Here is a 25,354-nt window from a genome sequence, read left to right as displayed (position 1 = left end):
ACCACTGTTAAAAGTAACACCTTAAAGTAAGACTGACAAGAAGATTAGGAGAGAGTTCCTGTGTACGTTTTGAGAGTTGTTATGCTGTAACCATTTCCATACAGATGGCAAATACAGAAATTAAGAGGCATGCCTGCAAAACCTTAAAACTGACACCGAGATAGATGTACCCTTTGCACCTAATTTTAAACTATTAATTTTCTGAAGAAAACCTGAATATGTTACTTATAATTAGGCACAAATACGAAAGCGGCATAATAGCATACAGTAGTATGGCAAAACACCTGGAAGAACTGACAGCCTTAATACCCATGCTTGATGTAATTTTACATACATATCAACATAAGAAGAGAAATAAATCTATCATTAACTACAAATCACAGGGATTTGGGATATGAAGGTAGGGAAAAAGCACTGTAAGAACAAAGAAAAATGACTTGTTTCCAGTCACTACAGCTTCATTCACTTTGATTTTCTCACTTAAAGGCATTTCAAATATTCCTTTTAGTGAAATAAAGATGTTCAAACAGCAATACATTTACAATGTAAATATATTTACACTATTTACATTATGGTAGAAAATTCCTCAGCCAGTCTAGGCAATCCTATCTGAACTTTCAAGATAATAATGAAGAGATATTTCTTCATTTAAATTTCTATGCCAAGATCTCAATTCAGAAAGGTCAGTAAATAAAACCCCTAAAGTACAGTTTTCTTCATAAATGAGTAAGAATAGACAAATTCCAAAGGCAGCTGACAATCCCATCATTAAAACAAACTTTTAATATTTTTTTTATATTGGGTTTTTGTAATGTAAATGTAATTAAAAATTATAATGAGACAACTCTCTTTTTCCAATTAAGGGAAACTAACTGAAAATAGTTCTCTTCTGCTGAATTCGTGCCTGTCACAGAAGCGCAAAACAGATCACACACAAAAAAATCACTCCAATGGCAGTATCAATTCACAGAGTAGCAAACTGACCAATACTAAAATGATTTTTTTAATTCACTCTGTATAAATATACATACCGCGCTACATCTCACAGACGCAACTTTCAAGCCATAAGTTAATGACACCACACACAAAATTTGATTAAAGTCAACCTTAAGATTAAGTACTGGAGGAAGACACCAAAATACGTATGGCACCCCTTGTCAGCTTTAAGACTCAATTATCTGAGACGGATATTAATTTCACAAAAACATTACGGGAAACAGTTTGGGGAAATTACTCTTAAAGGTGCTTTTGTCACACATATATATGTGTGTGCTTCATAATGCACAAAACCTTTTACAACATGACTTACAAAGACTTCTTTCTAAACACCATTTTCCCCTATAAAACAATGTTAAAATAAAGCTCAGTCCACCCATTACTATAATAGAAGTAGTATTACTGGAAAGACTTTGATCGCAGCTCAAATGCAAATTTTGTTACAGAACTTTGTTCCTCTACTACCTTATCGAAAGAAATATAGGAAATCACCAGGCTGGATCAGATGTGAAGTCCACCTATTCCAACGCCCTGTCCCTGACTGGTTTCCAGTGTCAAACGCGGCAGAGATGGGCATCGGAAGGGTCACGCTAGGCCTTCAGCTTTCCCCTACCTTAGCAACATCCTCAGCAGTAACTGGTTGAGCCTCAAAAACAGGCATCTATGTTTCCCTTCTGAAATTAGTATTACAAATAAGCTGCAGTGATTCTGTCTGGTTTTGCCCTCCACAGAAGTCTGAGTCTTTTTGAAGCTTGCTAAATTCCTAGCTTCAGCAACGTAATACAGCATGGAATCCCTGTGTCTAATTTCATTCTGTAAAAAATAAATAAATTAAATGTCTCATTCCATATGCCTTTGTTCTTGTATTAGAAGACAGAGGAAAATAAGCTTCCCATCTATTTTCTCTAGAGAATAAAAATAAGGAAAATAAATATTCAGTCTATTTTCTGAAGGAAATAATCCCTATGTCTTTACACTCCTCCAGTTTTTGTTGGGTTTTTTTAAATAATTTCCATCTCTCCTCTGCAAAATCCACCTACTTCTCCAATATTCTTTTTGAGATAAAGTGGACAGCATCACACAAAAATTGATGGACAAGACATTACTTTGCATGTATCTATATTAAGCTCTTTTCTCCTTCACGTGCCAGAAAAACCTACTGCCCTTCCTTTCTCAAAACGGGAAGACATCACCATAGGTATGCCCTTAATAAGCGCTAGGCCAGTAAAGACTAAGTTTCTTCCCTGCTTTCAAAGAAAGAAGTTTGCAGCAGACCATGAGCTGCTAAGGATCCATCCTGCCAGGAAATATATTTGTCAAGCGTCTTTCTAGAAGCCAGTACTTCTGCATCAGTCTGGGCTAGTTGAAGTCAACAACAAAACTTCCATCAAATTCAGCCGAACAAATTCATATGCAATGCAGGGAGGAGAAATCTCTTTTGGGAGCCTGGAAAAAACCAGCAGTGACTGAAAAAGCCAGATTGCTGCAAACCACTTTGATTTGGGGTTTGCTTCATCACACTTAGCCCAGGCAGTAATTATGGCATTCCTCATTCTCACACTTACTGTCAGCAAAGCACACTTTTGAAAGCATCCATGTTGCTTCTGCATCCTGTATTCTTTATGGAAGAATAAACTCTAAGAGTTTGTTATCAATCAATGCTGCTGCTGAGCATCTTAGAAACAAGCAACAAGCTTTGCTTCTGTCATTAATCTGACTGTAGTTTTTAGATAATTACAGAAGAGCAGAACCTTACAAAGGAATGCACGCAGCTCTGCAAAGAGCTAAACTCCTCTACAGGAGACATTTTAAGGTTCTTCCCTTCAAAGCCACATGATTCATTCAAGTTGCCTTTCCTAAACTCCCCAGAAGAGAATCTGAAGACACGGAATATTTTGGCTAATGCCCAGAGATTTCAAATTGTTTCTATTATGCTTTTGCTCAACCACTTTTTCTTTTCTTTCTGATACTACAGATGTGGGTTTGATGGTTTTTGGTTGGGTTTTTTGTTTGCTTGTGGGTTGTTTTTTTTGTGTTGTTGTTTTTTTTTTTTTTTTAAAAAAAAAGCTTTAGCACATCAAGAAGATATTTCTTCTCCCTGGCCCCAAAGTGTAAGAACTGGTTGGTTTAAAGCCCTGCTGAGATTTGCAGGCGTAAATGTCAATTACAATAGTCAAACCTTTTAACATATTTATTACTTCACTCCTGATATTTTTCCACTCTGTGGAATTAATTCCATAACTTGAAGTGCCACTTATTAAAAAGCCAAGACATGGTAAAGAGCCTGCTACCATTATCACTTCCTTTGCAGAAATATAGTGATTTCACTCATCACAGCATACTCAAGTTTAATCAGCGTTGTGGCTCTTGCTCTGTGTAGGTATTAATCATTCATAAGTCTTTGGATTGTATTGCTCACTTTGCAGGTCATTTCCACAGGCATTCATGTGTAGCCTGATCAGACATGATGCATAGTGGTCATTCCTGGGATGAGCTGATATGGAAAGGGACAAAGAAAATACGTGACGAGGATATCCAGTCCCAAAGAGATATGACAGATGTGTACATGTGCATGTGGAAGAAGGAAGGGAGATGCTCACATATGTACAAGCTGGGATTGGACAAAATATATTTCCATGCAATGCTCAGAATTCAAGTAAATTTTAGTCTATAGACACGTTTGAAGGAACCAATTTGAAGGAACACAAAAAAGCACATTCTTCTGATAAAACATCTCAAGACAAACTTGCTTAAGCCCAGGAACCTGGGCTTAATATTGCTCCAAAATCACCATAATTAATAAGAATGACTTTGAACATTCATGATAGCCATATGCCTGCCCAATTCTATTTCAAATTCTGTTATGTTCTTGGCCTTAATAATTTCCTGTGACAGTAAGTTCCGTAGACTAATTATATGTGTGAAAGACACATATAATACCTTCCTTTTATTACTCTTATATTTGCCACCTTTGATTTCAATAGAACGTATCTCTTTGTTCTTCTGTTATGAGAAAAAGAAAACAGATGTTTCCAATTTATTTTCTTTTACACTTTACACACAGTGCAGGATGAAGCTAACAGTTAAATAAACGACTGAAATATTTCATCCTGACTGTGTTCTTCCAGACAGAGTAAACTTGCCTGCCTATTAGGAGAATCGGAGAAAGATGAACAAGTAAAGGAAGTAAAAAAACCTCAAACTTATGAACTCTGAGCAAGAGGCTTATGAGAAAACATGAGAAAACAAATACTAGAAGCATTAAAAAAATGGTCCCTTATTCGACGTTGGTATGCCTATATTTGAAGAAGAAAAAAAAAAAAGCCAACCGACCAACCACAAACTAATGAAATGAAATATAGCATGTATAGTTGAAGATGCTAGTGAGGGAGAGGGACAATAAAAAAGCAAAAGAGAACCTATCATGGAATGCCATCTGAACCTCTGATATCACACATACTCAGGGCGCTACTTTAAACTTCATTGTATATGCAGTTGCAGTCAACAGTTCCAACTTACTTTGTGACCGTAAGCAAGTTCTCAGGTGCCATCATCAGGGTGACAGATGAATGGCTTAAAAGGGATCGATGCCACAGTTTTGCAATGACATTTCTGGGCACTTGCAGGAAGGGTGTACCTCTGTATTTGTATGTAACTACCACTATCTGGGTGAAAGCTGCACCAAACACAAGCATGACTTCAACCAAAACATTTCATAAAACTGGGATCTCTATGTAGAGGCATTAAATTTATAAAAGCAGTGGAAGTAGATTTCAGAGGGACTTTACCAGATTACAGACTGATGACATTGATATTACAATTTCAGTGGAAACTTTGCTTGATTTAGTTATTGTAGGACAGAAAAGGACAATTCAGAGAAACTACAGAGCTTTTGTATTACCTTAGGTATAGGATTGATTCCTAAATACAAAGGCTACTCGCCCTCAGATCCAATACCAGCCTGCACTGCGGCTTACTGACCCCAATTCCAACTTCCCTCGCCTTCCAAAGACTGAGACAGTCCTGCAATTAGCTGCATCCAAACTAGTGTCAAATCATCCAAATAAAACCACAGAATGCAGGAAAAAACCGCCTTCAGAATTCTGGCAGTTTCTGTAGGAAATCTTAGCCACCTGTCAAGTATGCATAGAGCATGCTTGAAAGACATTCAAAAGCAGCGTGGCCAGTGGGTTTGAGGGAGGTGATTCTCTCCCTCTACTCTGCTCTTGTGAGACCCCACCTGGACTAGTGCATCCAGCTCTGGAGCCCCCAACATAAGAAGGATGTGGACCAGTTGGAGTGCATCCAGAAGAGGGCCACGAAGATGATCAGAGCGCTGGAGCACCTCTCCTATGAAGACAGGCAGAGAGAATTGGGGTTGTTCAGCCTGGAGAAGAGAAGGCTCCGGGGAGACCTTATAGCAGCCTTCCAGTACCTAAAGGGGGCCTACAGGAAAGATGGGGAAGGACTCTTTATCAGGGAGTGTAGCAACAGGACGAGAGGTTTTAAACTGAAAGAGGGTAGATTTAGATTAGACACTAGTAAGAAATCTTTTACTGTGAAGGTGGTGAGACACTGGACCAGGTTGCATAGAGAAGTTGTGGATGCCCCATCCCTGGAAGTGTTCAAGGACAGGTTGGATGGGGCTTTGAGCAACCTGGTCTAGTGGGAAGTGTCCCTGTCCATGGCAGGGGGGTTAGAACTTGATGATCTTCCAGGTCCTTTCCAACCCAACCTATTCTATGATTGTATCATATTTGCATGACTTTGGCTCAACCTCCTTCCCAGGCTAGGCACTGAAAATCACAAGAAGATAAAAATTCAGAAGGACAAATACAAAACCAACAGATCTGAGAAGTCCGAGATCACAGTCCTTTTCTGTTATGCTACTTAAATGAGGTCTACAACCTCTTCATTTTGAATAATCTGGTTGTCCTTATGTTTAATGGAAATGACACTGTACTTGAGGAAAAATATGCTTACATCGCAATGCTTCATTTTGCAGTACCATAGGATCCTTGATCTTTACACCAGCATAATTAATATACATTAGTTACACGTGAAGAGGCATCAACTATATGTGATCAGCTTTGAGGACTTGAAAAGAAGTATCTGGAGCAGAGAAACTGTTGTTGATAATATACAACATCTGGATCAGATTTTTTTTTAAAGATATATTTTCAACAATGAAACAGTTTATGAAACAAATAAAGTGTCATTACACAGTTAAGAAGTTCATTTTTCCAAGTCAAAACTCTGCAGACTGGAGGAAAGCCACCAGTTTGCCATGATTAGCCAAGAGCACAATTAGTTCTAACTTGCTGACAGAAGGACTGGATGGAAAAAGGAAACCCAGGTGGGTGAAATACAAAATGAGGTGTCCTAATTGACTGTGATGACATTCAGATTGAGTTTTCTAAAAATGTCATACGTTTTAACAAACTTGGGTGATAAAGGTACGGTTATATCTAATTCTGATCAAACACATACTATTTCATATATAAAATCTGAGTATATATGTGTGTGTACGTAAACATGCATATAGACACACAAAATCTGTATGCCTCCATAGCTGTACTAACTCATTCAATGGCAGTTAAAATGAATAGCTACTGCTACCATAATAATACTGTAGAAGTGCAGAAAGACCATCCAGGATTGATAAAAGAGAATTAACCTACTTCAGCCCCTTTGCTTAGACATTTGTTCAGAACACATACACTCTTATACAGTCTTCCATAATGGCAGATTCAGAATGATACTATAATTTTTGCTACAAAACGGTAACAAGAATATACAACATTGCACCACTGATCCCAGCTAACACCTTTTGCTCTCAGTCATGACAAGAATTTTGGCCTCACCCTTTATACCACTGGTATTAACTGTGGCAAGTCAGCGTTATCCTAAGATTCTGTCTTGCCTGCACTTAAGAGACTTTCCCATGTGTGTTTCTTCTGGGTGATGTAACATTCAGAGTTTAGGAACGTGTCTATTCTGTCAACTTATGCAAGTCGAGTTAAATGCTAAAGAAAAGGAAAGTTGATCTTACAATAATCCTTTTCCATACAGTTATTTTTGTGCATTTGGGTTGGGAGAAGTAAAGAAAAAATAAGTAAGTGAATGCAAAAGGGGTGTTTGCACACCCATGCATGCTCCAAACACTAACAAAAAGCAGATCTGATGCAACACTGTTCCCTTGCAGCTGTTGTACAGATAATATCCAGCAGTTCTAAAATTTGTAAATTATTATTAATTACCTTATAATGTGCAAAATGAAATGGTGGGCAAAATAAAAACCAAGCTAAAACCTACTTCATTTATTTCAAAGTTGAAGTCTGGCAGCTGTATTATATTCTCATTCTTCTTGAACAATTCACCTACTGCAAAATACGTATCAAGAAGCATTATTTAGGCAAAATCCAAGTACACATTCCTCTCCTGAGCATCTTTTAATCTTTATATTTTGTTTCTGTTCCTTTAATCCAAGTAGAGCAGACCCCCAACAAGTAGGTATGCCTCCCCAGCACAGGCTACAGAGGGCAGGCAGCTCTGGCTCAGTGGCGACTGAGTTCAGGTATTTTTCTGAATAGAGTGGAAAGCAGGATCTAAGCTATACAAGCTCCAATTAAAGTAGAAAAATAGCTCAAACTAAGAAAAAGTCTATCTATTAAAAATGTCTTAGCAGCTGTGATCAATATGGATGAAAAGTTGTGAGAGAGGCTGCCCAGTGGCTGTTGTGCTGTTTTTACACACTTTTCCCAGTAGGACAACCAGTAGGACAAAGAATGATCAAGAGACTCATCATCTCAACAAGTACTCTTATGTAAACAGCTAGTGTTGAAAGTCAGACCCTTAATAAATATATACATGTCGTAATTTTACTCCTGAGACATGCAGTTCTACTACATATCAAAAGAGGTACAGAAAGAACCTAAAATATAGGACAATTTAAGCACTTGTTTTCTTCAGCGCTACTTGTAAAGACAAACTTGAACACATAAAATAAATCACCTTTCATAATCCTGTGAGGGTGCTAAGGATGCACACAGGATTGATTCCCTACAGGCATGCGAGTATTACAAAATCAAAACAGTTCAACAGACCTCCCCTCATCTAGATCAATGTCTTGCTGCGCATGCATTTATCTTTTTCCTTTCTTTCTTTGCTATATGCTCACTTGCTTTACAATCGTTGAAGTTTTTTTAAAATCAGAGGACTGTAACAGTCAAACCAACGCACAGAGAAAACAAAAAACCCAATCTGCCCACAAAAAAAAAAGAAAAAAGCACCCAGCACAGCATGACCCAGCTTTTCTTATACTGTGAAACAGGATAGTAAATATGCATAAGGAAGCAACATGAATCTGTGTATGGCATTACTATTATTATTTTTAAACAAACAGTCTATATGTTTGCTTCTCATTAACTCCCTGTGGTGGCAAAACTATAAACATAAAAGTTAGAGACATAAAGGGAAAAAATGAAGTAGCCAATAGCAAAGATTTCAAATACACTTACACAACCGCACTGTCTGTTTTACAGCTGCTTTACATAACAATAAAAATGTAATATACCGTGGGTTTTTTGGCACTGTGTAGACAGACAGCATCAAATGGTAATAACGGAGTAAGCACAAATGATCTCTTTGGAACAATTAAGCAATTTTAGAAGCACCACTATGTCCAACAGTTAATGTGTCCAAAGAGACAGAAAGGTCAAAAGCGTGAGTTTCTCCCTACTGACCAGACATCACATATGACCCTTTCAAAGACAGGATAACTTCATAATCATATTATATAATCCCTACTAGACAATAACCCTATATAAAACCCAGTATACTTAAAAAAAAAAAAAAAAAAAGAGATCTTTCCTTCAGAAGCCAAAAGCAAGATGCACTCTTTCATCCAGCTGCTTCAGCATAATTAATAAATAAAAAAAGGAAGAAAAAAATGCTTATGCTCTTTGTGTATAACCAGCTGAGAAAAAGAAAATCACAGACTATAGATAAAACAGTAAGGTGTCTGTCATTTTTAAAGAAAGAATGGGTAAATCTGTACATTAAAACCCACAACTCTTCTAGTGACCTTGAACTCTAGTAATATGAACAGGGACATACAAAACCACTTACTTCTGGGCACAGTTCATTCACTATCTCCAGCAAGAACTGAAATTTAGCACTTGACCTAGTGTGTCATTAGGCTATGACACATTATCTTCCAGGAAAGCCAATCTAAGCAAACATCACAGTTCCATTACTATTTTAATATCCAGAAGACGAGATTCTCCCTCTGAAAAGAAACTATTTCCTAAAACAGCAACTAGATGACTTTCAAGATGTGTCATTCAATGTGTACATGAGAAAAAGATTAGTAAAAATACCGACCAAAGAATCTTTCATTTGCCTGGCATACAGCTGCCTGCTGCGCAAATGCTCATGCAGGCTTACCTACTGCCCATGTCAAATGTCCTCATCATAACCCCAGAGTGAAGTTTAGATGAGTCCTCTTGGCTAGAAACCTTTCAAGATAATCAAATACACTTTTCCAGTGACCAAAGAGTACCACATAAAGAACGATGACAAATGTCAATTCTTATGTATACCTTGCACTCAAATTGGCAATTGGAATAATCCTGAGTACTTTAAGAACACTTTCCTATTTCCCTTTAATCAAGCTCCTCTGATTTGTGATCTGAATACTTAAGCAATTAAAAAAAATAATCTATATACACATTCAGTAGTTTAGCTGATCACTGCTACTTCATTTGCAAGTAAATTCATAAAACAAGAACGGTTTCGTCTGCTTATTTTTTAATTCCTCATAAACATTTTCTTTCTGTCAACAGGATAACCTTGCCTCTTCAGTCCCCTGCAGGCACGGGCTGCAGAGTTTGACAGAGGTAATGGCTCACTGCTGAAGGATCAGTGCAGCCATCGGGAAAGAGAAGGGGCCAGACCCCACTCAGCTCAGCAGGATAAGGCGGCAGAAGACACTAGCACCGTTCCTTACAAGCCTGTGATGGTTTGCAGAAAGAGGCCCAGCTCCATGGGCCGGAACAGGCACGCTAGCTCTCTTTTGCAGAACTTATACCACACTGGTGACTTGGGACATATTGGATTGTAACGTAGAGAGGGGCCAAGGAAAGGAGTACAGAGAGCGAGCTGAGAATCGGTGCAAGAGACTGGCAGGTTTGCTATTGGAAAGCAATCTATCAAAATGCATTTTTTCCCTGTTGTTCTCAGCTTTTAAGGGTCACATCTAACCCCACCCTATATTTTAACTCTTTCCTAGACTGTCATAGTTTAGCCATCAACTCTAGTTCCATCCTTTTTTCCCCATTCATTCTGGATCGATGAAGATTGCTGCAAATAGAACAGACTTCACTAGGTAACAGACAAGTCTCCTTCCCAGATCCAGACCTCAATCACAACTCCTTCCTTATCTCTCTTTAAGCCAAGCTGTGAATCACTAACAAATCCCATCCAGCTGTTCAGCCAGCCATGACACAGGCCACAGCACATCCTCAATTGCCCTCAGCCCTTTACTTTGCTGCTACAGCGTGCGGCTGGACCCTGCAAGTCCATTGCATCCCCGCTGCAAAGTGTTACCATACAAAGGCTCCACTATCCAATCCCTATTTTTCAGTCTTTCCTGACAAAATCCACTATTAGTAATTAAAGATGCCCTAAACAGCTAGTTCTATGCTACGTAGCACTGCAGTGAAACATGCATCTGAGCAATCTCAACACTAAATTATGTCTGAACTCTACATCTCCTCATAAATAAGACTCCACTATGAAAAGCAAAGCAAAAATCTTTGTAAAGCAATGTAGAAAGTACCAGCTTGCACCATCTATGGGTTAGAAAATTTGCATTTTCTGTGGAAAAAACAATGTACAAGACATACCTGATACATTACAAAGCCTCAAATGTAACATAATATTTATAGTCATTAGGAGTTAAGTACACACACTGAATACAAAGTACTTTAAATTGGAATGTCTCAGCACACGTAATAGCTCTGCAATTTAACTAATATTTCCCTAACAAACAGCTACAGTCCTCCTAGTTATTGAGGTGGAAGGTGAAGTAGGAGCACAAAGACAGCAAAGAAAGATATTAGCTGTTGGACACCTTTATTATTTCTCTGCCTCTATCCAGGAAGAGGAAAACCCCCAACACTAATATATCTCAAAACACATTATCCTATTACAGTGTAGTAGTATCAAAGTAACAGCTGTGATAACCTTCATGTGCATAAAACTGGAAAATAACCAAATCACATATTCAAGATAATACAATAGCTGCCGAATAAAACAACTTGCTTATTTACCTCAATCAGATAAGGAAAAAAAAAATGCAATGTCGCAACATAAGCAGAACTTCATTTTTTTGGGAAGTGGGGATGGGGAGACTTCTACAAGCCCAAGAACTAAACCTACTTTATTATTAAAGAACATTTAAACATAGCTGGAAATTTACATATCACTTTGCAAACATGGACAAAAATGAAAGAAGTTCTTTGCCCTGAGAATTTTACAGTCTAAATTCAGCAAGACAAATGCATGAAGGTTAACCCTTCACAAAAGCAAGGAGAAGTAAGCAGCTGAGTGGCAGGAACCTAGGGCTTGCTTTAAACAGCAAAGCATAAAAAGAAGAGAGGCGGGAACTGTTCCATAAAGGGCAAAAGTTGAGCACTTTATGTGGCTAAAAGCAATGTCGACTGAACAAGGAAAAAAATCCATTCCCCTTGTACTCCCACAACATCCACAGCCACTGGATTAGGGATGCTAAAGGGTACATCCCTGAGTTTTTCAGTCTGTTTACGGACCTGTTGCCCATGAATTTGTTCAGCCCATTTTTGAGTGTGCTGATACTATCTGCCTCCTGTAGGAACAGCTTTCAGAACTCCACTGCCTACTGGGTAAAAGGACTTAATCTGTTCTAAAATGATCTCTTAACAATTTAAGTGAATATTTGTGTTTCTAGTATTATGGAATTTACTGAATAATGGTTCTCGTCATGCTTCTCTTCCAGTTGCTACAAAAGCTCCTTTGGCAGATGCAGATTCACAGGGCCTTCAACAAATTAAATTTGCAACTTCCTAGCTTTAATACTAGTCAACTTGATAGAGATTGAATGAGTTTCAAGTGATTTTAACTTTCCGACCCTTTTTCCTCACTTACTTGTTTCTCTCTCATTCTTCTCCCCGTCTCTCTATTTATGTCTGCCTTTCTCTCCCTCTGCTGCTTTCTTGCTGTCCCTCCCCTAATTTTCTTTTCCCACTCCTTACTGTTGTCTTTTCACATCTTGCTCATGTGCTTCTAAAAATATAGGAGAGCAGTCCGTGGGTCAAAAGCCGCACGTGGCCCATGCAGCAGTTCAAGGAGGGCTGCAAAGATACAGCTGGGCACCTGTTACATGCATTGTATTCTTCAAGCTATAGTAGGTTGTGCCTTCTTGATTTACAGAGCATTGTAAATAAGATAAGCTTGTTTAAATGCATTGACTTGACTGCTGTATGAATATTTTGCCTCCCAGGCGGGGCTGTAATACATGCAGCACAGCAAAAACTATTGTTGCAGCTTGCATGCCTACCCATTTTAAAAATTCACTCATGCCCAAGAAAAAGCTGGCTCATGGATGGACCATTCAAGAGGAGGATGCCCCATCTCTTCTCCTCCTTAAAGAAGGCAGTAAGAAAGCGGAGCTAAATTGCCAGAGCAGAAGAAGAGTCAGTCTGTCTGCTTCTACCTTTGCCACAACTATTTCAGCAACCAGTGCAAAATTGCCTCAGCGACCCTGATGGGCCATCTCCTACTGCTGCCCCTTACATTCACCATTAATGCCTTGCACGATTTTGCTGTTCATAGGAAATGAGACCCTTCTGCCTCCACTGGGTTTGTGTTCCTTCCTGTTCCTCACCTGCAACTCATTCATCCTCTCTGTCTTACCAATGACTAACCTCATAATGGGAGTGAGGGGATGGTGGGGAGGGGAGAGGAAAAATGCTATTTTAAAGAACGTATTCAAATTTCACCAGAGACTTCCTGGGATGTAACCAGAAGACAAGCAGTAGGGCAGCTGAAAGCCTGACACTAGTTACATTCCAAGTCCTAGATCTCCTGGGTGACTCTCGCTACTATACATCTTCTTGCCTGATTTCCTAGATCACAAGGGTGCTGTTGAAGTTTGATTTGAAGTAGGAAAGAAAGTATAACCACAGCTTTAATGCAATGGAGAACTCTAGTCAGATTCATGATATTTTGAGATTCCATTTGACACAGCTATTTAAAGCTTTCAGTCTTTTCCCTTTCTCCCACAGTCCCCCAAGCGTAAGTACGCATAAATACTTTTTATCAGAAGCCATACAATATAAGATGAGATTCTCAAATTAAGAATTACTCCATCAAAACCAAAATTAGACAATTCTTATTGACAAACAACTTAGAAGGAAGTCAAGGAGAACACCAACTATAAATGCTTGCATGCATCACCTAATTTATCTTCTTTATAAAGGTTACCAAGACATATAGGAAATAACATGCAAATATAGTATTACAACGATCAGCTTGATCAGAAACTTCTGATGAAATGACCTTTTGTGATATACTATAGTATTCATATAATTGCTTTACAACTATGTTGTTACAACTGTATGCATTTTAGCAATCTTTCAAAACCATCTGCAACAGTTAAACATTGCTTTAATTAAATATATTGCATTTTTTCCACCATTTATAGGCCACTTCTTAGAGCAGCACTTGTTCAGAATACCAGATAACACACAAACTTTCTAGAAGTTGTCCACTTGAAAATTTCAAACATATGACAGATCAGTATCAGTGATCACCTAAATTAGCACCTTAAAATTTCAGTGAAGATATTCAAACTGCAAAACCATTGAGACAGCTACTTTGACAGGCCTCCTTGTATAACAACCACTACTGCCCTGGAGCTTTGCTGTTGTCTCAAATAACTGACAAAGTTCTGACTCCATACCAAAAGTATTTTTGTTCTTTTCATCAATTCAGCTATTGTGAAAAGACACCTTTGATTTCAGAATTAATTTTTTGTTTGTGGGTCTTTTCACTCCTGTGCGCAACTCTCTCTTGGATCCTAGGCATCAACAGAAAGAAAGATAGATCCCAAGACCCCTCTCCCGATTTCTCCTTAGCAGACACTGGAATTAGGTCACTGGCAAAAATCTATTGCTCAGATACTCATAGCGACAAAAGCATTAAATATTGGCAGCCCACATGCGCCAGGAAACACCTCTCCTCTAGCCCACAGCATTTACTCCTGCCTTTACAAATCTCCGTACTAGCTCAAGATTCTCTGTGTTTCCAGCAAGTCCAGCAGCTCCAGAGGGAAAGATGAGAAATCTTTTAAACAATCATTTACACTGATACAAAGAAAGTGCAAAACATACCTACTAACACGCTGATTTGGTTTACACTCACTTTTGACTCTAAAAGTTGAAGCCCCTGGAGGAATCAAGACCTGAATTCTGCACTGATTCACAGAAGCAAAGAAATTTAACAGGACTCTACATCATTAATCGTACAGCCTCTTTAATCCAATTACTTTGTATTTTCTCTTAAACAAATGAACTGCCAAAACTTGGCCTGGACCCAGTTCTCGGAACAGCTCAACTTCATCATACCTGATCTATGTTTTCAGTTGTGAAATCATGGAAGAGATTGGAGGGAGTAGGGGGAAATCAAGCACCACAACTGCCCTGAGCTACAATCTGCATGCCCCACTCTCTTCTTCCCCACCACCTCCCATCCCAGGGAGTCCAGGTTAATAAAGAAATGAAGATTGCATATTGCACGTTGCACGTTAAGCATACAGATCTGTGATATATTCTCCTGGCAATGTCAATTAGCCCCTCATGCACAGAAAATATGTACTAAATGCACTGTAGTACCCATTACACTTTTCACAAATGCCTTGGAAGACGAATTGCATATTGCTGAAATTTGCAAATTGGCAAGAGAAACAAGAAAACCCCTCTGAATTCCAGAGTGTACAGTGTTTATTTTGACAGTTGTAGTTTATTTATAGTACTTGACAATACATGTTCTCTAGTTCATCTTGTAAAATAATGAAGTCAGTATTTAGACCTCCTCTGTTAAGCCTCAGAGGGAAAAATAAGTATAAACTTATTTCATTCAAATAAACGTACAGATTGGCAAGATTCTACTATAATGACTAAATTACATCATTAATTTAACTTAGTTTAAAGCACTTTCTTTGGTGGAGAAAGCATAGCCCTTAACTTTGTATGTGGTGTGCAAGTCTGCACAGATGTGTAATAATCTCTTAACCCATTCACATTAAACGGTACCTTCTTTTTGTTTAGTACATTAAATACTTTGAGAGAGGTGTTGTATGGAAGGGTGGTCTTTCATGCACAATTACGGAAGAGTGCAAGCAGAGCCTGCAGAAGTTTCACTATGCACTAACTCATCAATAACCTTAACCCATCAACATAGCTTGTACTGGTGCAGGTGAGCTCTGCCTCCATTCCCGGCACAACCCCCTTTGACAGCAGGGCCAAAGTTAACATCTTGTCAGATGGCATTTTATCAGCTCTTAAGACCAATCCATTCTTCAGAAACCACAAAGCTCTCAGTCACTAGTAACCTGCCCTCGTTGATATCCTCAAACAGAACACTGTCCCCTATCACCTTCTCAATCCCCTAGACCAGCCAGTTCTCCGTGGATAATTTTGTCTTCATGCAAAAAGACAAGATAGATTCAACCCCTTGAAGTATAAATACTCCACACACAGCGCTTCCTATTTATGTCTGTAAAGTACCATATACATATCATGAATATTTCTTAAAATAAAACCAGACATATAACCTGCTGCTATACACATATCCAATATAAAAATCTAGACAAGCAGAGCTGGAATACAACGGAAATGAAACCAAATTAAAGACTGCATAACCAAGAGGAAATACTAGAATTTGTCAGATAAAACATATATGCGGCATCATAAACACGGTTGCACAGTGCCCTCCAAGGGCAGCAAAGCTGAAAGTCAAATAATAAAATTAAGTGGTATACAAGAGAGTGTGCACAGAAGGGATTTCAATCCTCTTTGTTCTTAGCCATGATACAATTTCACAGCCGCTCTCAAGATTCATCATTCCGATGTTTGGCATGCAAGAGCACAGAATGCAGTTCATTTGGGAATTACTGAGCCAGCATGTGCCAAAAAAAATCTACCACACCATCAGCCAGCTCCTGCCACAGTGTCCGAGGAGCCTGGCCATCAGAACGTTTCTGGTTTTGTTTTTTTTTTGAAAGGGAGCCGATAAATTAAACCAGGAATATCTTCAGAAAGGTGAATTCCTGTAATATTAACTAATCAATCCACAGTAAAGAAGCTGCTCCTGTGCAGCTATTGTCTGAGGACGTCAGGCAGAAGACTTCGCCTGCAGGAGCTGCTACCTACACATACTTTGAATTCACCGAGTGTAGAAACAGTATTATTTTTATGGTTTGCAAGCTAGACCATACACAGCTGCGGAGGATCTCTAAATTAGTTAATACACCGTTTCAAAAGGAAGAGTTATTTCTCCAGGGATCATGTGCCAAACAAAGGGGGGAGGGAATGCTGAACCACTGGTAGTTTATATGACAAAAGATATTTTTCAACTACACACAGCACTAATTACGAAGGTCCTTCCATCCTACAGCTGGAAACTTCTCACAGAAAATGCTCCCATTTCAGAGAAACAACATGGGAGGGCGGGGGACAGAGAAAAAAACTGCTAAACCCACTTTTGTGAGCTGATAATTTTCATCAAACGTTATCTGCATTTTTTATTTCTGCAAGGAAGTGAACCCCAGAATTTGTGTCCCCTGTCACTCTGATCTAATAACGTGAGTGTGCACATTAAAAAAAGGTCATACCAAAATTAAGCTTTTTAATTACAAAATGTAAGACCAGAAAGTTTATACTAGAATATGGCTATGTTCAGGAAGGACTATTTCAAGCAAAAAAAATAAACTGTAATATCAGTGTTGTTTTTAACAGTGACAATCCATCCTTTGATACTACACGAGATTTAAAAGTAAAACCACTTAAAGCATTATTGGAGCTGAAGGTATTAAGAAAATACATTTGCAGAAAAATTACAAGCACCATAAAAACAAGTGTAATCAAAACAAATGCCAGACTTTCATGGTATGTAGTTGAAATATATTAATTATAATACAAAACTATTGAGTTCAAAACAGCCTTTGAGCCACACATTTTCTGCAGACTCCTCTCTAGCCAAGAAATCTTAATTCCACATTGTAAAGTTTTGAAGACTATGAATATTCTACACATTATAGCAGAGAACACTTCTCCCCACTATCTATACTGCTACATGTATTTATTAAGAGCTGACAGTTAACTTTCACAAGACTCTCAGGGAGATCTGGTCCTTATTCTGTGAATTTACAAAAACTGGGCTGAAGGAGCCAGGAAACACAACTGTATTTTATTATTATTTAAATAATGAATTTGTGATAGCATTTCACTCTGAAGGGATGGTAAGCCTTGCAGGCAAATGCCTCCTTCAGTAAAGATTTGAAAATGATTTTTGTTTAAATAACAGCTGGTCTTGCCTATATGGACTTCAATGAACCATGTGGAGACAAACTTGTTTCAGTTTGGGTAAGAAAGATTAAAAAACATTAATTCTAGTTAATATCCATTTTGGTCCCTCTACACAGATGGGAAAAATAACATTAAATTACCATGCTTACATACAGTCGATACCAGACACCCAATAAAGCACAAATTCAAAGCCCTGCTCATAATGCAACCGACGCACACAGTTCCAGGAGAACAGCTCAGCTGCAAGTTAGCTTGAAACAAAGGAGATTTACATTCATTTCTCCACTTTGCCACAGACTTCCTGCGTGACCTTGGACAAGTCACTCGGTTTTTGTGTGCTGCAACTCCCCATCCCTAAAATGGGGAAAAAACATTTCTTTCATAACCTCGCAGCAATTAGCGGATTTACTATCAGGAGATGCTTAGATGTGGAGGTCAAATAAATGACATAAAAAGAACAAACAGTACTTAAAGCTTCAATTAACTTCCCTTAGAGCTTTGGAAACCTCGTCACAGTGACAGAAGCAAAGCTTTGGGCACAATACTCACAAGTGTTACCTACAAAGATCAGGTCTCCCTATGTAGCAAGATGGAACTATATTTTGACATCTTCAGGCACCCGCAGACGCAGGCTTCCATGACCCAACGCAAAGACACGACATACTCCTCTATCACCAAAACACAGCGAAGACCAAAAGTCCAAAGTCTCTAAGTACCTTCTTTGAGTTCTGGAACAAGAGTTATAACTCTGATACAATACACAGTAGGAAAAGAAATCACCAGGTACCCCCTGAAAAGATTTTAAATATTCCAGCTCCAAACAGCTATTCTCCAATTCATATTAACCGCTAACCACCTTTTGAACTTGAAAGCCACATTTAACTTTCGTAACTCAGTACTAATACCAGAAGTCAAAGCATCTTGTGGACAACAGAAAATTAAAGATCTCCAGAGCGACAGCCTACTGAAAATGATGAAGAGGGTAAGAACCATTCAGAAGTAGCCAAACACTACACACACACTACGCTAGGATGCTTATGAGGACAGCACTGCCTCCATGGGGTATTGACAAATTATTATATATGTCTTTTTAGAAAATGTCTTCAAGTCCAAAAATCTATTTTTTTTTATATGCAGACCAAATTATACTGCGTTTGTATGCACATATTCTGTACCTCTGTACAAGTAACTGCAGTAGCCTGCATAAAATCAAAATCACAGGCTTGGGAAGGAAACATGAAGGGCAGAGAGACTATGTGGGATGATGAAGCAGTCAATGAGAGACGAGCACAGGTAAGCATTTGGGGGACACGGGCAAGCTACGAAAAAACAGAAGCAAGGAAACTACTGAAGGGAGAGGAAGTTCTGGGATAAACTTCCCCTCATATTACCCACATATGTGTAAAACCCACACAGCTGCTCAATCACAGGGTGTTGAGTGTGCTTGGGGTTTGGGTTTTTTGTTGCTGTTTTTTGGGGGTTTTTTTTGAACAGATGATCTGTGGGTTATTCTCATGAAAATACGGTCACTGCGAGCTACAAAAATAAAAATGAAACTCATTTGTTTTTAAGCTATTTTGTTTGAAATATCAAATGGTTTTCATTATTTGTAATTGCATCTTATATGTGGTGTTTTACAAGAAGAAAAATAAAACAGTTCTTACTAAAAATCATTTACAACCTAAAGCTTTTTCTTTCAACATTCAGAGCTGCTCTGGGATGCGTTAAATATCTTGAACTCCCATTACTGCAATAAGACTGGAAGAAGAACAGCACTTTGCAACCAGGCCAAAAATTAAAGCATGGCCAACAATGAACTGCTATCAAACACCGGGCACGACACAGAACAGGGGAAAACACAAAGATAGTGGTGAGGGGTATAAGAACAAACATCCAGTAGAAAAAAATAATATGACATTTCCAACATAACACCAGATACAGTTTCAGACGCACATTTTCAAATGTGACTTCTGAGACTTTGACACCCCTAAAGTTGACAACAGAACAGGTAGTACCTGGTACGTATACAGCTCCCTGAATATGGAAGTTTTGAGATTAGTCTTGCAGGAGGGAGTGAGATGCCTAAAAGGAGAGGACTGTCCTCCCCTCCAGTGACACCTGAAAAAAGTCTGTAGAGGCACAAAGGCAGCAGAGAGATGACGGGCTGGAGGTCAGAGGAAAGGTGAGGAAAGCAAAGTCATGAAGGCAAGAAATTGAAACTAAGTTCTGGAACTATGTATTTAATACTTCCCTCACAGCATGCTAATAATGTTCTTACAAAGGGTAAAAAAAAAAAAAAAAAGGAAAGCAGTGACACTGTTAGCAGGCTTCCCCAGAGCAAATTTTGGCAACCTTAAACATCACGCAGCAACCAGAATCTCTCACTTGCTTAATCTCCTCACACTCTCAAATTGACTATTTCTATTTCTTTTTCCGCAAGAAGTGAACTTTCCCTGTAACTGTGATAGCTGAAATTCATCTCACTGTTGCGGTAATCGGCACCTGCCTACCGTTTTACAAACCAGCTGCTAGAGAAGCAAACTCCCAGTGCTTGACTGTGCAACTGGAACCTCGTTAGCCATAAGCAGAGCTGTTCTCCTTCGCTTTCAGCACTATCTTTACTGAAGTAGAATTACTTAACCCCAAGATGAGCAATACCAAAACTACTTTGGTCACACACACACAAACCCGTCCATTCACATTTTCCTATCTATCAACATATTAAGAGACAGAAACAATTACACCAGTTTCATGTATTATTTGCCAGAGTTGCCAGCCTTCACTGTCGCTCACCTGAAGGTCGAAAGGAACGCAGAATACTTGTAATTGCATTATGGGCAACGATTAATCGTCACTACTTGTACTATGAACTGTTTTTTACCATTAGAAATATTTATAAAGGCTGAAACAACACAAACTTACTACCTGCACCTTGAAGTGCATTATCCTCAGTGGTCTATGCAGTTAAAAAAAAGAAAAATCACAACCATATTCTATTTTGGCAGGTAGTCTGCTAGCTTGTCTTTACCTGCGAATGATGCCAATTGAAATAAGGACAAATTAGGGCTCTAATATTATTTACACAAACCTTCAGATGAAGCCTGCAATCTGACATCATCATACACTATCACAACTTTTGGATAGATTCGCCAAGTTCAGACTGTAGTCCCAGCACCTTGATCATCCAGACTCAGTTATTTTAAGTTATTATTATGTTATTATTAAGCCACAGCACCTTTCTGAGCTGTGCTTCTGGGTTTCTTTCCCATGAAAATCAGGATATGGTGGGAGAAGGAGGGGAAGGCATGTAGACTTCATCCTGACACAGAGCCAGGATGTAGACAGGACAGATACTCCCAGCCCAAGATCTGGAATATTCAGGTAGTCATTACTGTCACTAAAACAACATTGTCATGGCTAAAGATTTCAGAGCTCATCAGCTGTCTTCCAAACAGCACAAAAACCTTAGTATCAGCCTAGACCTCTACTCACATGCCTCATCCCATCCCTCCTTTCATTAATAACGATCCTTGGGACTGGCACTGAAAGAGTGGCTCTGGACCTGTCAGGCTAAGTCTTGTGCTAATGCCCCCCTGCAGACTAACAGCAGCAAAAAGCTTCAAAAGAAAGGTTCCTGTGCATTTGTGGGTGACAACTCAATACTACAAAAAGCAACTTAAACGGTTATTTATGAACGGAATTTTCTCTGATTTCTGCTATTACCAACATCAAAAGGCCTCAAACCCCAGCCACAGCAAGAAGACAGGCACAGAGTTGTGCTTTGGCAACTACAGTCAACACAGATCGGACCGAAAGCCACTTTCCTCTTGAATGAACAAGCACAACCGAAGATGTTACACTACTACTGTCGCCTCTCCAAATGCAAAGAGGCTCGGGCCACCATGCAATGAACCAGATCAACCTGCTGGAAGTTTTAAACAAACGGTGCAAGTTTCTAAAACATACTGAAAAACAAGCTGCTCTATAAAAGGGCAACAGAATACCCCTGCTTGTTATTTCATCAGCTAACACGTGTGCTCCTGTAGGGCACCCACTGAGTGACGAATTCACGCTTCTCTTCCACTGTAAGTTACTGGTCACAACAGAACTCTCTGAGCTAAAAAGCTCGCAGCATTTTACTATTCTCTGCTTCCTTGGCAGGACTCTTATTTATATAAGATTAGTGCAGTCAGGCATTAGATTTATAAACCAGAAAAAAACAAACAAGGAGAAAGTTTTCACACTCTGCTTTATAGGCCAGTTTCAGAAAAATACACACAAAGCAGTGTAACAGATTGAAACACAATTGTTCAAGAAAACAAACAAAACAACCCCCCAAACAAACAGAAAACTTGTACCAAAACACATATGATCTCTGGAGGCCCCCCCACCTGGAAACTATTTAATGTCATCCAAGCATTCACAAAAGTACTGTCAGCCACCTAAACAGCTATTCCTCTGCTCTATCCAGAGCAGAGGAGGACAGTTACAACACACACCACCACACTTCAGCCCCTCACCTTCCCCCACCCTCCTCAGGGAAGGAATCGACACCAACCTGCAGTTGGGAGGTGGATCTAAGGTGATGTCAGCCAATTCCTTCTGAATCCTGTGGCAATAAAAGCAAGAAGGAACAAAGGTAAGTCACTGTGTGGGATAGCAGTTAACACATACGCCTTACAGACATACTGTCACCGCGAATTTGCAACCCTACGTAACAGAGGCACTCTCAGCTGCAGCCTCCCACCAGTCCAAACACACTAAGCAGGACAGCCACCCTGTTACGGAGACGGTCAGAAAAACAGACAGGCACTGTGCACTGAACCCAGACAGGTGCACTGTTGTACGCTGCCATAAAGATGCCGACCGCACAGGGGCAGTGGAAAAGACTGTCCGCTTTACTCTGCCAACCAGCCTGTAAATGAGGGAAAACCTCTGCAAATGTGATGCACCAAGTGCTAGGAGGAAACTGCAGTCTGAAAAGGAATTTTGTCTTGCTGGATTGAGAGAAACTGTCATTGCCGAATTGGCTCCCACCCTCTCCCCCCTCCTGGCTTCCCATCACCAGCCTGAGAAAAAACACCAGCCCCAAGGGAGTGAATAACTGCGCCATTCCCAAGGACATTTAAATGAAGGCAAATATCTATTTCCGAGGCTCCTGCACATTCCTGCCACCTTCAGTTCTCCCCTCTCTTCACCCTCAAGAGCCACACAACATCCCCACGTCCCCTCCCTCAGGACTCCAGACGCTCCCTCTCTTCACCACGTTCAGACAACACCCAGTCCTCCCTGCCCAGACTATTCTGGGCTCGCGCTGCTTTTGCCACAAAACGCCCAACCAGCTATCATCCCCTTCCCTGGAGTCCCATTACTGTCACTCAGGCTTCCCCTCCAGATTTCCCCACCCAGCACTCAGTCTGTCTCCCTTCTCCTTTAAACTCAGCCAGCATCTTCTGCCTCTCTTCCACTTGTCATACATGAGAACCACAGCCTTTTCATATTAGGCAGTTTACAATCTTCTTTTTAAACCAGTTAAGGGCACAACACGCAAACACCGCTTGCCACCATCCATGTCAGTTTGCCATGGAAACCTGCTGAGGGGAGATCTGGAATAACCAAAATGCCTAAATTCTATAACGCCACAGAGAACTCAGTTGCGATGACAGAGCATTTGCATAAAACCCCAGTCACTTTTGACACCTACAGATACAACCTCTCTGTGCTGCCTGGCAAAGCTGTTCAGTGAGATGGTTTATTATTCTTACTGAAGTACTGCAAGTTTGCTCGAAAACTTCCATTTGTCAGCTTAGCTCCCTGGAGCAGGATGGTGCTGAATTCAGGTGAAACACAGAATAAATAAGACAGGGTAACCATTTTTTTAAAAAAAAACCCAAACAACTGAGTGGCTCCAAGAGTCTGTCCAGGTGAAGAAAACTGATGGACGTAGCTGTTCTGGAATTACTATTCTATGCAGGCACCTCTCCCCCATGTAGACATTATTCTGGAACAAAAATGATTTCATTCTCAAAAAAAAAAAACCCAACCAACAACGCAACCCACTCTGTGCTGCAAGCAAAGACTATTTTAGAGCAGAATGTCCACAAGTGGACATGCTGTGGGTTATTTACTCTAGTCACCATCCAACCATACACAGAAAATTCAATACAAGTGATGAGCAGACAGAAAAACAGTAATATATTTGGTGGAAAAGATTTGGGACTGTATTACACCACTCGCACTGGAGTGCACTCCCCCAGTGTAAGCAAACTCAAAACTCTTCACAAACATTAATTAATCCCCAGAGCAGTCCTAGAAAGGAAAAAGCCACTGATCAATCCCAACTGACAGAGAGGGAAACTGACGTTGAAATGCAATGCCTTACTCAGGACCATATAGCTTCCGCTACCAGAGAAGGAATTAAGGTCCTACGTGCCAATCCTACACCATCCCTATAACCGATGCTCATAAAGAAAAAGGAAAAGACAGCAGAAATAATTGAGGGACAGAACAACAGCCCAGAGGAAGAAAAGGGAGGAAAATATTTGGGATGGAATGGAGGAAGACGCAGGAAGAGCGAGGAGAGAGCAGTGAAGTTGGGCAGACACTTGCTGCACAGAGACGCTGAAAAAAGTGAGACAATGGCAGCTTCGCGTGGAAAGGTGGAGCGTAAGGGCTAGAGATGAGGAATGGGAGCAGCAAGGGAGCACTGGGGCAACGGAGCAAAACAAAATGAGGAAGAAGATGCAGAGACTCAGTGAGAAAACTGACTGCAGCCTCACCTCTTGGCACTGGTAGATAGCAGCTTAGAGTTTTTACTCATGCTGACTTTGCTTTCCTTCTTCTTAGGCGTGCTTGTCTCTTTCTCTGTCTGTTGGTTGGAGGATGAAGATGAGGAGGAGCTGGTGCTGGCCCTCGAATCGTCATCCGACATAGCGACCCCCCCACCACACACCCCAACCTGGAGAGGAGACACCATGGGGCGTGGGGAACAAACAGTGAACACAAACACACACAGAGAAAGGCCGCTGACAATCTCGCTCTGTGTTTGGGCCACGCTCCTTTTAAAGGGTCCTCGTGTCTCCCTCTCCTCTTCAGGCTCTACAGTCGAGGCAGGAGGAGCAGCTGCCTCCCCTGCTCTAGTAACACCGAGGAGCAGGGGGAAAGAGACTTTTAAAGCCTCCTCTCAGAAAGCAAGTGCGAAACCACGGGAGAAGAGACTGGAACAAGGACGGCTGCGAGGATCGGGAAAGCACACAGCAATTCCTTCTAATCTCCCCCAAACTGCACACACGAGAGGAGCCACCCCCCCCCACCACTATCCAGCCTAGGGGTGTAGGAGATAAAAATGGAACAGCTCCGGTCCCCTGGGTTCCCGGGAGGCACGTGGGGGAGGCGGGAAGGGATGGGGCTGGGGGGGTGGGTGACCATTGCCAGCACTAAAATGGAAGTGGGGCATCACTGGCAACAGGGGGGGGGAAGACCCCGAAGGGAGGATCTGCGACTTGCGGTGGGGAAATCCCTGCCTGATGGATAACCCCTGCCTGCTGGATCGGGTGCTGGCAGCAGGGCCGGGGGGCCGGGCAACAGCCAAGCGGGGAGGGGGGGGCGTGCATGGAGGGGCCCCACCGAGGCCCACTGCACCGAGGGGGCATGCCAGCAAAGGGGGAGGGGAACAGAGGGTCTGTGCTGGGGGTGAGGGGGAGGAAAAGAATGGCCAGGGCCTACAAGGG

General features: G+C 40.5%; 1 protein-coding gene across 2 annotated transcripts in view; it reads right to left on the bottom strand.

The window, feature by feature from the left end:
• The window catches only part of LOC104289904 (ubiquitin-conjugating enzyme E2 E1), a 44,077-nt gene extending 19,499 nt beyond the window's left edge, over positions 1-24,578 (bottom strand). Inside the window, exons 1-2 of one of the 2 annotated variants that reach the window (XM_009888932.1) lie at positions 24,404-24,578; positions 22,183-22,233 (exon numbers count right to left, since the gene is read on the bottom strand). In XM_009888932.1, coding sequence (XP_009887234.1) covers positions 22,183-22,233; positions 24,404-24,555 — 203 coding nt within the window. In that variant the 5' untranslated portion in view covers positions 24,556-24,578. The remainder of the gene's footprint in view (positions 1-22,182; positions 22,234-24,403) is intronic. The other variant, XM_009888933.1, reaches the window with a different exon arrangement.
• Positions 24,579-25,354: the final 776 nt, after the last annotated feature.

Source organism: Charadrius vociferus, unplaced genomic scaffold (assembly GCF_000708025.1).
Source record: "Charadrius vociferus isolate BGI_N301 unplaced genomic scaffold, ASM70802v2 scaffold217, whole genome shotgun sequence".
Classification (NCBI taxonomy): Eukaryota; Metazoa; Chordata; class Aves; order Charadriiformes; family Charadriidae; genus Charadrius; species Charadrius vociferus.
Note: the sequence above shows the minus strand (reverse complement) of the source record. Positions and strands in the feature narration are given on the sequence as shown.